The 14,202-nt window shown below is 34.8% G+C and overlaps 1 protein-coding gene across 16 annotated transcripts in view; it reads right to left on the reverse strand.

The window, feature by feature from the left end:
* FIP1L1 (factor interacting with PAPOLA and CPSF1) overlaps window positions 1-14,202 on the reverse strand; it is a 65,391-nt gene that overhangs the window by 29,875 nt on the left and 21,314 nt on the right. For 9 of the 16 annotated variants that reach the window (XM_024746643.1, XM_024746641.1, XM_024746645.1 and 6 more), the window contains 2 exons: window positions 7,630-7,737; window positions 348-441 (listed from right to left, as the gene is read on the reverse strand). In XM_024746643.1, the coding sequence (XP_024602411.1) occupies window positions 348-441; window positions 7,630-7,737 (202 nt within the window). The remainder of the gene's footprint in view (window positions 1-347; window positions 442-7,629; window positions 7,738-14,202) is intronic. The other 7 variants (XM_024746652.1, XM_024746651.1, XM_024746650.1 and 4 more) reach the window with 1 other exon arrangement.

The raw sequence follows: 14,202 nt of genomic DNA on the forward strand, positions 1-14,202 counted from the left end.
GATTGATTCCACATTTTAAATCCCCTTTGTAGTACCTAAATCACCTTACATATAGCATAGTGCTATGAATGAATAAATTAAATTAGAACACAGATAGGGCTTCCCTGGTGGCGCAGTGGTTGAGAGTCCGCCTGCCAATGCAGGGGACACGGGTTCGTGCCCCGGTCCGGGAAGATCCCACATGCCGCGGAGCGGCTCGGCCCGTGAGCCATGGCCGCAGAGCCTGCGCTCCGCAACGCGAGAGGCCACAACAGTGAGAGGCCCGCGTACAGAAAAAAAAAAAAAAAAAAAGAACACAGATATAATCCTTCATTTAAAAAAAAATAATAACTTTTAAAATACTAAACCTGTATGTTGCTGTTTTCATTTGCCCGTCGCCTTCCTTCTACTCGGCTGATAGTTATAGTCTGACCAATAACATCAATTGCCCCAGGTAATCTCCTGTAACATAAAAATTGAATCATTTCAGTTTCACCTAATTAGATGTTTGGACAATAACACAAATATTAGGTGAGAAATAAAGGCTAAAACCCTTTGCAATGTAATTTAAAATAAAATCAGATCACAACACATATTGAAAAAACTTCACTTAGATCTCACTACTTTGCATAGTCATAAAAACTAAATTTTATTAATTAGCTAAGACCAACACACCAAACAATGATCATAATGCTAAATTTTAAGTATTTTTGTAGGTTTTCTTCAAAATTTACTATTTTTTTAATAGTCTCCAAGTGAATTTATTTTTGTGGAACTGAATCAGTAGCAAATGTTAAACAAATGGAAATAAAAATTTTTGGCCACTATAATGGTAACACATATCATAGTTCTATTACAGAAATCTTAAAAATTCCTCAAAACGGCTTGAAAAGAAATAATGCTCATTTTGATACATAAAGGTTATGTTCCTTAGTGATTTATTCTGAGAATTAGAAAAAATAAATAGGGAACCACTTTTTCATTCTTGATAACTTGCCTTTAGTTAGAAAAATTCAAATATTTAAATGCCAGCCCCACCTCCAATTGTATTTACAACGATTAAAGTTTGTGAGTAGATGGAAAAACAGTCTATCACAAAATAATGCTGCAAATTCAATAGGAAAATCTAACAATAAAAGAAAATAAAATAACGTTAAAAGCCATTTTTACGCGTAGCTAAGAACTTTATAAAAAAATATATGCTTAACAAGATACAGAAGTCACTTGTAGGAATTGGCAATGAAAAGTGGATGCAAATTAGATGAATTTCTCTTCATCTATATTTCAGTTCTGAACAATTCTGTTTTTAAAATTTTACAGAAGTAAAACAATCAAAGTACCATAGATCCTTCAGGTCACTACAGTTAGGTTCCTAAAATGACTAATAACAGCAGCTACCAATTATTGAATGATTACATTCTATACCTAAACCTCATAATAACCCTTAACTTAAAAAATTAATATATACTTGTTAGAGATGATAAAGCTAGAGCCAGAGTGATGTCACTGACCTCAGTAATAATTACATGGCAAAACTAACTTTCACACCTGAGTCTTCCTGATTCCAAAGCCTCAGACCCCTTCCCTTGAGCCATGCTGCCTTCTAGCAAGATAAGCAGCCTTTGAAAAACTTAAGACTTTTGGAAATCAAGAACTACTGAAGGTATGTTTCAAGTAAACCTTGAAAAGCCCCATAAATAATTTTATGCTCACAAAAACAAGAAGACAGACCTACAAAAAGCCTATAATGGCATTTGAAATGTCTTCAACTACATAGTTAATTCCTGCTTACTATCCTGCCACTTAAGATTTCTGTTAATACATTTAAAAAATGTTCAAGCCTTTCTGATTTTATGCCTAGGTCATTGACCCTCTAGGTTCCCTCATGATCTCAAAGATCAAAAGTGATTTTACTTAACTTGTACCCTTCAGTGCAGCTGGGAAACTATCCTAACAGTCACACATTAGAAAAATTGAAATACTTCTGACAAAACAAATATTGCTCTAATTTTTGCCTAAAACTTAAAATACTTACAAAGCTATGACCACTATAATTTCATATCAAAGCACGTGCCATCAGCTCACATCTCAGATCCAACAGCCCAAACGATAAAGGTGTATATTCTGAAACCAGGATTTCCCTCACCATTTATTACTACCTAAACTTCATAGTAAAAATCCTTATTTCTACCCTACTATTTTCTTTTCCATTCTCTTCTATTCTCAATCGCTGGATTCTCCCCTCTCCATCTTCTTAAATTTATTCCCATCAAGAACAAATTCTCACAAATTTGTTTGGATTTGCAACTTGGATTATAAGTTCTCTGAATTGTTAAAAGTAGCAAAAGGGGAAAGATTCTATAACCTTTGACCATGGATTTCTAAGGACTTATGTTTTCAAAAATTCTGGGACACATGGGAGTACTCATTTATTAAAGTTTATCTTCAATATGTTCAGAGATGTCTGATTACCTTTTTCAGCTTTAAATGGATTGCTCTATCACTAAAGAGTCAAAATGGCAAATATTATGTTTCTAAAACATACAGGACTTCCCTGGTGGTGAAGTGGTTAAGAATCTGCCTGCCAATGCAGGGGGCATGGGTTCGAGCCCTGGCCCAGGAGGATCCCACATGCCACGGAGCAACTGGGCCCGTGTGCCACAACTGCTGAGCCTGAGGTCTGGCGCCCACAAGCCACAACTGCTGAGCCCACGTGCCACAACTGCTGAGGCCTGCACGCCTGGAGCCCATGCTTCGCAACGAGAGGCCACGACAATGAGAGGCCCATGCACCGCAGCGAGGAGTGGCCCCCCGCTCACCGCCAACTGGAGAAAGCCTGCACACAGCAATGAAGACCCAACACAGCCATAAATAAATAAATATTTTAAAAAATAAATAAAATAAAAACATACAAATGAGAAATTAGCCTTAATAAATGTATATCACTAGAGGGAGTCTAGAAAATTGCAATTCCTTACATGTCCATAATAGTAACAGCCCCTTGCCCAAGCATTTTTACCACACAAATTGATTTACCTTAATCAGAAATTTTGTTAGAAATATTTTACAACAGACACATATGTACCAAAGTAACAAAAATCACTTAATATTTAACACAGGTGAATAATTAAACATCAATTCTGATGTCACATTATGGAAAACAATATTGAACCATATTATTATTAAAGTTTCTGATGTACCACTTTCTATTTCAATGAATAAAAAAATTTAGTAGAGCTTCACCATGAGGATCTACTGTAACTTGGATTTCTACATAGCACAGGTTTATCTGGGTTTACAAACTGTTCAATAAGGCAGACAGCTAACGCAGTTATCAAGATTCTCTTCTCTATATTGGACTCAATCATAGAGTAAAAAGCTGAAAGAGAGAGCAACTAACCACAGTGGACAGCTACAGTTTCATTAATCTACAGTTTAATACAGGCAGTGAATATTCACAAGAACCTCGACCTGTCCTCCTAGCACAGATGAATATGAAAACATCTCTGAAATTTTAGTGGAATTAAATTAAAATGACATATTTTGAGGATTCTAATGTTCCAGAAAGGGTATGAGAGCTGCTTACATAGATACAATAGAAATCCTAAGAGTAACAAAATCAGAAACAAGGGAAAACAGATAAAAGGTTAGTTATTACTCTTTGGCCACAAATTTATCTCTGAGCTTATTTTTTACCAGCCAAAATAAAGGACAGTCTTCATAACAAAAGTCTTTAATGTGCATTAAGAGAAAAACAAAGCACTAGCTCTGAAGATTACTTTTCTTGGTAATAACAATTGCTAGTATTTATTGAACACCTACTATGGTGCTAGGAAAGCACTGTTCTAAGCACTTTATATAGATTTACTCCTCATAATAATCCTAAGAGGTAGCAACTATTATTATTCCCATTTTAAAGATGAAAGTAAAAAGAAAAAAGTTTCTCCTCTGAGTCCATCTTAAGTGATAGAGTACAGTAGTTTTTAAACTTTTTAAACCACAAAACAGTTATTTAGGAAACACATTTTGCACAGCAATCCAGTATATACATTATATAAAAAAAAACAAATGTTTCATAAAACAGTACTTACTTACATTTACTATAAAGGAAAAAGAACATTAATATCAAATATGATTTTATTAATATTTACAAATAACACAGGAAAAAAACAAAAATAAAACCAAGAAATATTTGGTGGCTGAGACCAGCAAATTTACTTCACACCCCACTAATGGATTAGGGGTTCTCAACTTTGCCTGCACATCAGAATCATCTAGAGAGCGTTTAAGACCCCCAATGCCCAGAGTGCACAGCAAATAGTTAAATCTGAGTCTCTCAGGCCTAAGCATCAATATTTTTTGTAGCTCGCCATGTAACTCCAATACAGAGCTAAAGTCGAGGACTACAACTAATGGCATGCCCAAAGAAGAGACTTATAAGAACTTAAAGTAGTTAATAAAAATTAATGTTTTTATTACTCAATAAATTTAAAGTCATATCTAAAAAGGTTTAACCATTATGGTAAAGATTTCATTACATACATATTTTCATATTGATCTTTTGAGTTCTGCGGACTGACAGTACTGCTTCTATACTTATATTCTATTTTTCAAGTGGAGACTTAATAAAAAAGAATTCTGTCTAGAAAAGTGATACACATCCCCCCCCCAAAAAAATCACAGAATTAAAAAACTGTCTTCAGGACATGTAATTTCTTATCACACCATATTCAAAGAGACTGGTAAAGCCTATGATGGGAGCAGAGATCCAAGGGGAACTAACACTTTAGTGGGTGCCCTGCAATAGCGTTTCACAGGCTTAAAAATTATTTCATCCGTAAGTACACTGAAAGTAAGGTGTAAGTCCAATCAGTTTCATTTTCACAGATGTGGAAAGAGGCTCCTTTGTGAAGTGCCACGCCAACGTCAATATTCAGGCTTGGGTATGACCAACTCCAAACCCCCTCCTACCCACAGAATGTTTTCCATGCTAATTTTCTGGGTCCTGAATTTTTAAAATGTCACGTTACTTGTTAAGCTATATTAAAAACAAACAAAAAACCTTGAATACTTAAAGGTGAAATATGCTAAAATGTGACTCACTGGAGGACATAAATTGTGTTTATTAGGGCAGCCAAGTTTACTTACTTTTGTGCAGAGCTTGGAATAAAGCTTTACCAGCCATATTTATGCTTAGTTGCATTTTTTAAATGTATCACTGATAGGAAAAGATATGTTTCTACAGGTAATTTTTTAAAAAAGGCCTTCACATGTCCAATCACATAAAATCTTACAAGCTACACAATATAGCAACATGCATGCAGAGTGCTCAAATGCTATGAAGTACAGGTACGTTTTTTCAGTAAACGATTTCATCAAGACACAATAGTAAGCAGCAAGAACAAATGAGGGAGTCAACCTTAGATTTAATGTTCATTTAACATCCACTTTTAAGTTTTGTTTGTCTATTATAAAAAATGCGAGCAGGTTTAAATATTTTAGTGATTATACATTGTAAAGCAATTTTTACTATTCTTCAAGAGTCTGGGTTAGTTTAAAAGTATTCTGATATTGGAAAACAAGCTTAATAAAACAACCTAGAATTTGCAACTAATTATCTAAAAGGAGCATAGTTTAAGATTGTAAAATGAAAATAAAATACAGAAATAAATTGGACACTGGGGTAAGGTTATAGCAATCATCCATACTGCCTATTCCAATTTTCTGTGTTCATTTAAACTACTTCATTCTTCTCACTAATTCGCTTTACAAGAGTTACAAGTCTGTACAAAACAAACTTGCACCAATAAAATGTTATTGTTATATACTACAGTTAGCTTAAAGATTTAAAAACACTATAATATATAAATTAAGAGTAACAGGGTGAGAAAAGTCTGGGTCTCCAAATACAGTAATTTATGAAAAGGATCTCAACCATCATTTAATCGTTCTTTACAAAGAGGCTTAAGGAATGCTTTAAAAAAACTCCCCATTTCTCAGTTACATTAATTACAAGAGCTGGAATCTCATTTTTTATCTTATGCTATAAGAAAGTGTATGTAGCTTTCATCTACAGTTGTTTTTTCTTTTTAATTTTTAATTTTCAAAAGCACAAAATACACACTGAAAATACAGTGTCAAATTTCCTACTACCTATACTCCCTGAGACTAATCACAAAATCAGAATAGGGAGTTTTCTGAGTTACCAAACCATCTTTTGGGGCACAGGGGGGCGGGGGGGCGGGTAGCGAGGGGGAAGTTATATAGTCTAAGTACTGAAATGTATCACTTTCAGATTTAAAAACTAATATTTTCCTTATAAAATGGCCAATTTATTTCAAGAAATAAGCTGTTATATCAAAAGCATAACTATTTTAAGCTAAAAATTGTAAGTCAACTGGTTTATATAAAAGAAATTTCAGATGTTAAAGTAATAGCAGCATGGGACTTCCCTGGTGGCGTAGTGGTTAAGCATCTGCCTGCCAATGCAGGGGACACGGGTTCGAGCCCTGTTTCAGGAAGATCCCACATGCCGGGGAGCAACTAAGCCTGTGCACCACAACTACCGAGCCTGCTCTCTAGAGCCCGCGAGCCACAACTACTGAAGCCAGCGCACCTAGAGCCCAAGCTTCGCAACAAGAGAAGCCACCGCAATGAGAAGCCCGCGCACTGCAACAAAGAGTAGCCCGTGCTCACCACAACTAGAGAAAGCCCACGTAGCAACGAAGACCCAGCGCAGCCAAAAATAAAATACAATAAATACATAAAAAACAAAACACACATTAATATAGCATCAAGCTGCCCAGGAAGAAAGCTTTAAATTCTTTACCAACAAAAACAAACAAAACACACTCCCATATACTATTACCTTATTTAAAACTTCAAACGATAAATTAAGAAGGTATCTTAGTCTGTATTTCTAGTCAAGCAAAGTATAACTGCTTAGATTATATAGTCAAGCAAAGTATAACTGCTTATTGTTGGCAATACATTTTCATACCCTAACACACTTGCTTCTCATTACATCACTTAGGATAGAAATTATTATTCCCATTTTCACAGGCTCAGTTTACAATATCCATCCAAGGTTTGTATGCTTTGTAAATTTAAGATTTAGAACACAAACCAAAATTCTATGGAGGGTGGATTATGAATAAAAAGCATAGCAACAATAAGGGAGATAGTACTTCCTAGACCCACTTAATAGAATGGCAGGTTTATGCACTGTAGTTGGAAAATAAAGATTGGAAAGATTCAATGGCGTCCAATTTTATAGGTCCTAAAGACCGGCTCAGAGAGCTAACTTTTATTCCAGATACTGAAAAGCACCCAGGGGTTTTTGAATAGGGTATGATATGAGAAAGGAAAATTAAACCTGCAGCAAAGGGAAGGAAAACATTTATTGAGCACCCATTAGCATGGTTCCAGGCAATTTATGTTATAAAAAGCTAGAGAGACAAGGGGCGAGACATGAGGTGATAAGGGCTGATTCATAAGGTAAGTGTAAAAACCCTCAATTCTATACTGAAACAGTGTAATTCAGGGGGGAAAATGGTACAGCCTAGTCAAAATTTATTATCTTTCTAATGAGATAAAACAACACTGATGACCTAAACATCAGGAGTATCCAATGTTTAAAAATAGCCTTACCTTAGATCAGGTGATTCGGCCCTCCCATATTGATCCTGCCACTTCCCAACGCTTGAATTGGCTTTTTTGGAGGCAGTACTTGTCTGAGACTGAGAAGAGGTGCTGTTTCTGGTGAGATAAATTTTCTATGTTTTTTCTTACATACTGTTGTCTCTGACCCCCCTTGTTCTGTTTCTTTTTTCCTTGACATGCTTTTTCTAAAGTCCTTTAGCATGTTCTGATAGTATCATTCTCTTCAAGTTATATGAAATACTTGTTGTGGAACTAAGACTGCTAGTGGTATTCAAATATAGATGTCTTTGTTATCAACATTTTATTAATTCTAGAATATTTTTAGAAATACTTCTCAACATAGACAGTATGATGTCAAAATGCAGAAATGAGAAAAGAACCAAAGGCTTACTTCAGGTTATATATATTATCCAGAAATAAATTTCAGTGCTTTTACAAATTAATAACATTAATTTCTGCAGTTTCATAAAACCTTATTTGAAATGTTGGTATTTCTTTCCCTAATTCTTCAATAATAGAAATAAATATTGTTAGTGTAACCAGTTAACAGCAACATTCTGTGTTTCATAAAAGCCTATATTAAATATATATTTCATTAAAATTCAATTTCAGAATAATTAAAGTCTTTCAAAGTAAAATTCTAAAAAAAGTTAATTTTATCCCTGGTGTTCACCTATATACACTCTTGCCAATCCTTTAAAGGAGTAATAAGACACTCTTTCAAAGTAACAGGAAAAACATGTTTATGTAGCTGCTTATTTATGTAAAAAAAAAAACAACACAGGAAGAACAAGCCAGTAACTAGATGAAATGAAACTGTTTATTGACAGGAGTGAAAAAAATTGCAAAAAGAATGACTAATCTGAGTATACTTTTGCATAGTCTTGCCTTTGGAACTATGTTAAATGTTCTAGATATGTAGAAAGTAAGTCAATAAGCATGGAGGAAAAGAAATGCTAATACTGAAAAGAAACAGAAACAATGGATCAAATTATCTTTTAAGTGACTAATACATATAACCACTCTGAAGGAAATTTTTGAACACAATATTTTGACTATTATACCCTCAATCTAAGAAAAAGAAAAATTGAAAGAAATCTTGAACTCTATTTAATAGGTTTGTTTTTTGTAATGGTAGGTGCACAGTTTTAATCTATTTTGTGTGTATTTCAGTATTAAGCAAATGAGTGTATATATTGAACTTGCTGCAACTAGGTTCTCACTGTGGGAAAAAGGAAGATGCAATACAAAATAGGGAAAGGGGAGTAGAACCTGTGGTGTCAAGCTAGAAGCAGAAGAAACATGACTATATGATTAAAATTTTATAAAAATAACATATATATGGCAATTTCACATTAAAATTGCTTGCTTTTTCCTAGCTGAGTGCTGAAAAGACCTAGAAATAGTGACACCCCAACAGCAATGAGCGTAACTACTGCCAAGACCGTGGTTTCTAATTACCATTTCCCACTAAAAAGCATCAGGATTCCTTCAAGAAATGGCTGCCTTCTAGGGAAGGGGCAGGGAAAGTACAACATAAGACTGAAACATCAGAAAATAAAGAAATCCTCAAAAAAAGATGATGGGGACATGTCAAAAGGTCAGAGGAGCCAGTCTGAAGAGGCTCCCATGGACCAAATCTGGAACAATTTGAGCATCAATATGAATTACAGTACATATATATGTGTGTATACATATACGTGTGTGTGTGTGTATGTGTATATATATAGTTTATATACCCCATTTATAAGCCACACACACTCTCTCACACATAAAATAAAAATTAATGAGTCTAACAATAAATAAGTAGGTGAGGGAGGTGGAAAAGCTCATTTTTAAAGTAGAATGCCAACTAATAAATGTAACAGGAATAACAGAGTTAGACAATGACTATTTTCAGTCATTACAGTAATAATTGACTAAATCAAAAACGGACATTAAAATTCATGGAAAGTTCAAAGACAAACGGAATATTTATGCAGTCTCCTCACAGATTACTTATTTATACAGTAACTTTGCAGAAACGCAAAGGACACCACCACGACTAAGTAATTAAAGTTATCACCACTAAAAACGGGACAAACTGACATCATGTACCTACAAGCTGATTCACTGAGAACACCACATTACTTATGTAGTATTCCTGCCCCCAAAGCAAAGCCTGAATCTAATAACGTGGGAACATCAAGCAAACCCAGACTGAAGGATGATTTACAAAATAACCAGACTGTACTCTTCAAGTCAATGTCAACAAATACAAAGAATGTTCAAGAAGCTGTCCCAGATCAAAAAAGAATAAAGAGATAAAGGAGTTAATTGTAATGAATAATCCTGGACTAAATCCTAAATCAAGGAGGAAAGAAAAGAACTGCCATGAAAGATATTATTGAAATAATCAGCAAAATTTATGGCTTGTATATATTAAAGTACTGATTCATTATGAGATGTTCTGACATTGATTAACTGTTTCCTATAATTACGGAACACAATGTCTTTGTTCTTAGGAAATATATGCTTAAGTATTCAGGGGTAAAAGGGCACAATGTCTACAATCAGCATTCAAATGGTTCAGGAAAAAAATATTTTTGAGAAATTATAAAGCAAATATGGCAAAATGTTAATAACTGGTGAATCTGAGTGAACAGTGTATAGACTTTAATACTTTTCTTGCAACTCTTTCTAAGTTTGAATTTTTTTCAAAATAAAACATTAAAAAATGAAAACAATAAATGAAGGGGGCACAAGAGGGGCTTCTGGTAGTAATGGTAATATTCTGCTTATTGATCTATATGAAAACTTTTAAAGATTAAAAAAACATTCTGATATATCAAATATTAACAATTTGCTGGGCGGTACAGAAAGTTAGAAATCCAACATTCCTACTGATAAAGTACAAAGAAGCATTAAAAATTTTTTTTCTTTGCAAACATACCAGTAGCCATTTATATGTTAATATGGCAATCTAAGATTTTAAACAACAGGAATACGGTTATTAGGTCAGTAGTACACTTCATTACTGCTAAATATTTGCTGTAGTCTCTATTATGACTTACATGACATTACTGTCTTCTCCCTAAAGTCAATAAAATTTTACTTTTAAAAACACCTAATTTCCATAAATACAAAGACTAAAATGGAAATACTTTATAAATATAAAGAATAAAACACAGATATTTATTTAGGGAAATACTTCACAGTGGCTGAGAAGTATCCTTTTGATCAAGCGAAGATGAGTCCAGAAAACAAACTTTCCTAATGAGCAATGAGTACTGTTCTCTGCATCCCAAAGTGACAGTATTAACATGCTGCGTCTGTTTCTACAAACTGTGGTGGTAATTATCCATTCTTTTCAGCATAAGTGATGAATCTGCTAATTTCTGTCATTTTTTTTTTTTACTTCCTTCTTACTGTGCCTTATCCACCGGTGTCCTCCCATCACTCCTTATCCATCTCTCCTTCATCTCTCCTTAGATCCATGATCCATCATTATAATCACTCTCTCAAGTACACTCTCACCTTCCTTGCCCCTCTCTCCGTTGGGCATATTTGCCTGGTATAACTTCAACCCATGCTAAATCCAACTCTAGCTACTCTTCATGAACACATGAATACCTGACAAGGGAAAGACAAACACACCCAAACAAGCTGACTTGTTTCATTTTCAACCTCTGGCCACTAACCTCAAGAAAAGTTGGAAATGTACAGTCTCTCCCCGTGTCATAAATTTTTCACTCTGCTCATTCCCATCAGCATATAAAAATGCTGTGATTTCTCCCACCTGGAAAAGAAAAGCCATCTCTTCACCCCACACTTCCCTCCAGGTAACTGCCTAGCAATCCTGCTCCTTTCCCCCAGGTTTATTCACACACTTCTAAATAACTATTTCAGTCAGACCTTCTCCTCTCCTCTCAAACATTCAACACCCTCTTCCACTATTCTCACTTTCACCAGATAAGTCTGCATTCTATGCTGCTGGGAAAAACTGAAGCAATCAGAAAGAGAACTTTCAGTTGTTTCCATCACCATTAACCACCCACCTACCTTCACCTGCCCTTCCTCCTATTACAATGAGTGAATTGTCCATGCTTCTCTTTAAGGCTAAATCCTCCACTTGCATATTACATCCCACCCCCTCTGACCTTCTTAAGGACACTGCTCTAAGAACTGTCCCTTCTCAATTCTTGCATCATCAATTTTCCCCTCTAGTAACTCATTCTCATAAATATAAAAACATGCTGTAATTTCTTTCATTTTGGCAAAAAACCCTCCTCCTGACCCCACATTTCCCTCCAGATACTGTCCCATTTCTCTGCCCCCTCAAAAGAGAGAAAAGAAAAAAAAAAAGAAAAAAACAAAAAATTGTTCATTCTAATTCCTTTCCTCCTATTCTCTCTTGAATCCATTCCACAAAGTCTTTTTTTAAATCTTCACCTTATACCACTGAAAACGTCCTGGTCAGAATCACCACAACCTTTGCATTTAAAATCCAAGTCATTCCCAGTCCTCTTCTTCTTGGCCAATCAATATTATTTGATAGTTAAAACACTCTTCCTATTTTGAAACACACCCTTTTCAAGATATACACTGGGTTTTCCTATTTCATTAGTCATTTTTCTCTACTTGTCTCCTCTTACTGTTCCATCCTTATTTTTCTGACCTGCATGGAAGTGCCTCAAGGCTCTGTCTTCTTACTACTTCTCTAGTAATACTTACCTCATTTACAATCTAATTCAATTTCACAGATTCATTTAAGTACTATTTAAACACTGATCACTCCCAGATTTGTACCTCCAGTCCATACCTTTCCCCTTACTCCAGATCTATTTATCCACTTCCCATGCAAATATTCCACTTGTATAACTAGTAGGCATCTCAATTTTATCAGGTTCGAAACTGAACTTTTGGTCTCCTCCCTCCAAAAATCATTCCTCCTATAGTCTTTTCTGCCTCAGATATAAAAGATCTTTTGTGTCTTTTGAAATGTGTCCAGTATCTGACTGCGTCTCACCATCTGCACCACTACCACCGTGGTCTAAGTTACCATTATTTCTTGTCTAGATAACTGTTATAGCCTCCTAACTGGCCTCCCCATTACTGCCCTTAATTCCTCTGTAGTCTGAGCTTAATAAAGCAGTTAAATTGAGACTTTAAAAACCTAAATCAGATTATTTCATTCCTCTGCTCAAAATCTGATGGTGACTCCCCATATATTCACTTACAGGGAAAGCCAAAACACTTATATAATGGCACAATGTCCTACATAATCTGGCCCAAATTTTTAAAAAAGAGGGGAGGGGGTGGAAGTGGGCAAAACACAGAAAAACTGCTATTGATTTTTAAAAGTTCAATTAGTTTAATTATAACAAACATCCATAGAATATTTATTATGTATGTACCACTGTGCTAAACACCTTACATAAATTAATCCATTTAATATACATAACTATCCAGTGAGGGTATTATGTAGTATTATTACTGTATTTTATAGATTAAGAAATGAAAGAACAAGAAGATTGGGCGATGTGCCCAATACACACCAGCTAGTAATACACAGCTAGTGTAATTCACAGCTAGTAAGTAACAGAGCTAGAATTTGAGCCAGAAGTCTGGCTCTAGAGTCCAAGCTCTTAATATCATTCTAGAATGTAGAACACCATAAACTCAATGAATGAAGGTTGGCCTCTTTTAAAATATGAAAAAAAAAAAGAGAATACTACAAATTAAAAGAATCAATATTCCTCAGCTATCATAACTTCTTAGACAAACACTTTTATGAGATTGCATTTGGTTTAAAAAACCTTATTTGGAAAAGTCCATGACTAGCAATTGTTTTTCTGTTTTTTGTTTTAGTCATTTTTCCCCTTATGTTTTTTTTTTAAACATCTTTATTGGAGTATAATTGCTTTACAATGCTGTATTATAGTTTCTGCTGTATAACAAAGTGAATCAGCTATATGTATACATATATCCCCATATCCCCTCCCTCTTACGTCTCCCTTCCACCGTCCCTATCCCATCCCTCTATGTGGTCACCAAGCACCAAGCTGATCCCCCTGTGCTATGCAGCTGCTTTCCACTCGCTACCTATTTTACATTTGGTAGTGTATATATGCATGACTAGAAATTGTTAAGAAGAGACAGTCAAAATCTGAGATGGCTTTACGATATTGAATTTTGGCTGAAAGTTTCAAAAATCTTTATTTTAGGGCTAAATTACAAGTTTTCTTTCTGCATTCATATAGTATGAAATATCAGAATGACAAAATCAGGAAACTACATAAATTAAATTTAAGTAAGTAACACAAAAGGTAAATGATCTGGCTGAGAACTCGTAATAGTTGAGTTACTGACTTGTTTCAGGCTCAGAGAAATAACTGGTTTAAGTCATCTTTAACCCAAGATTAAACTGCTGACATAAAACTTCCCTAGTCTTGGCTTATCCTTTACCATTTTCCTGGTAATGGGCTAATCACTTGTTATGTTTAAGTTAAAAGGACATTTGCCAACATCTTTGCCTCTTACAGTTGGTACCCTGTAGAACTCAAAGTTAGGTATTATCAC

Source organism: Neophocaena asiaeorientalis, unplaced genomic scaffold (assembly GCF_003031525.2).
Source record: "Neophocaena asiaeorientalis asiaeorientalis breed wild unplaced genomic scaffold, Neophocaena_asiaeorientalis_V1.1 scaffold19, whole genome shotgun sequence".
Taxonomy (NCBI): Eukaryota; Metazoa; Chordata; class Mammalia; order Artiodactyla; family Phocoenidae; genus Neophocaena; species Neophocaena asiaeorientalis.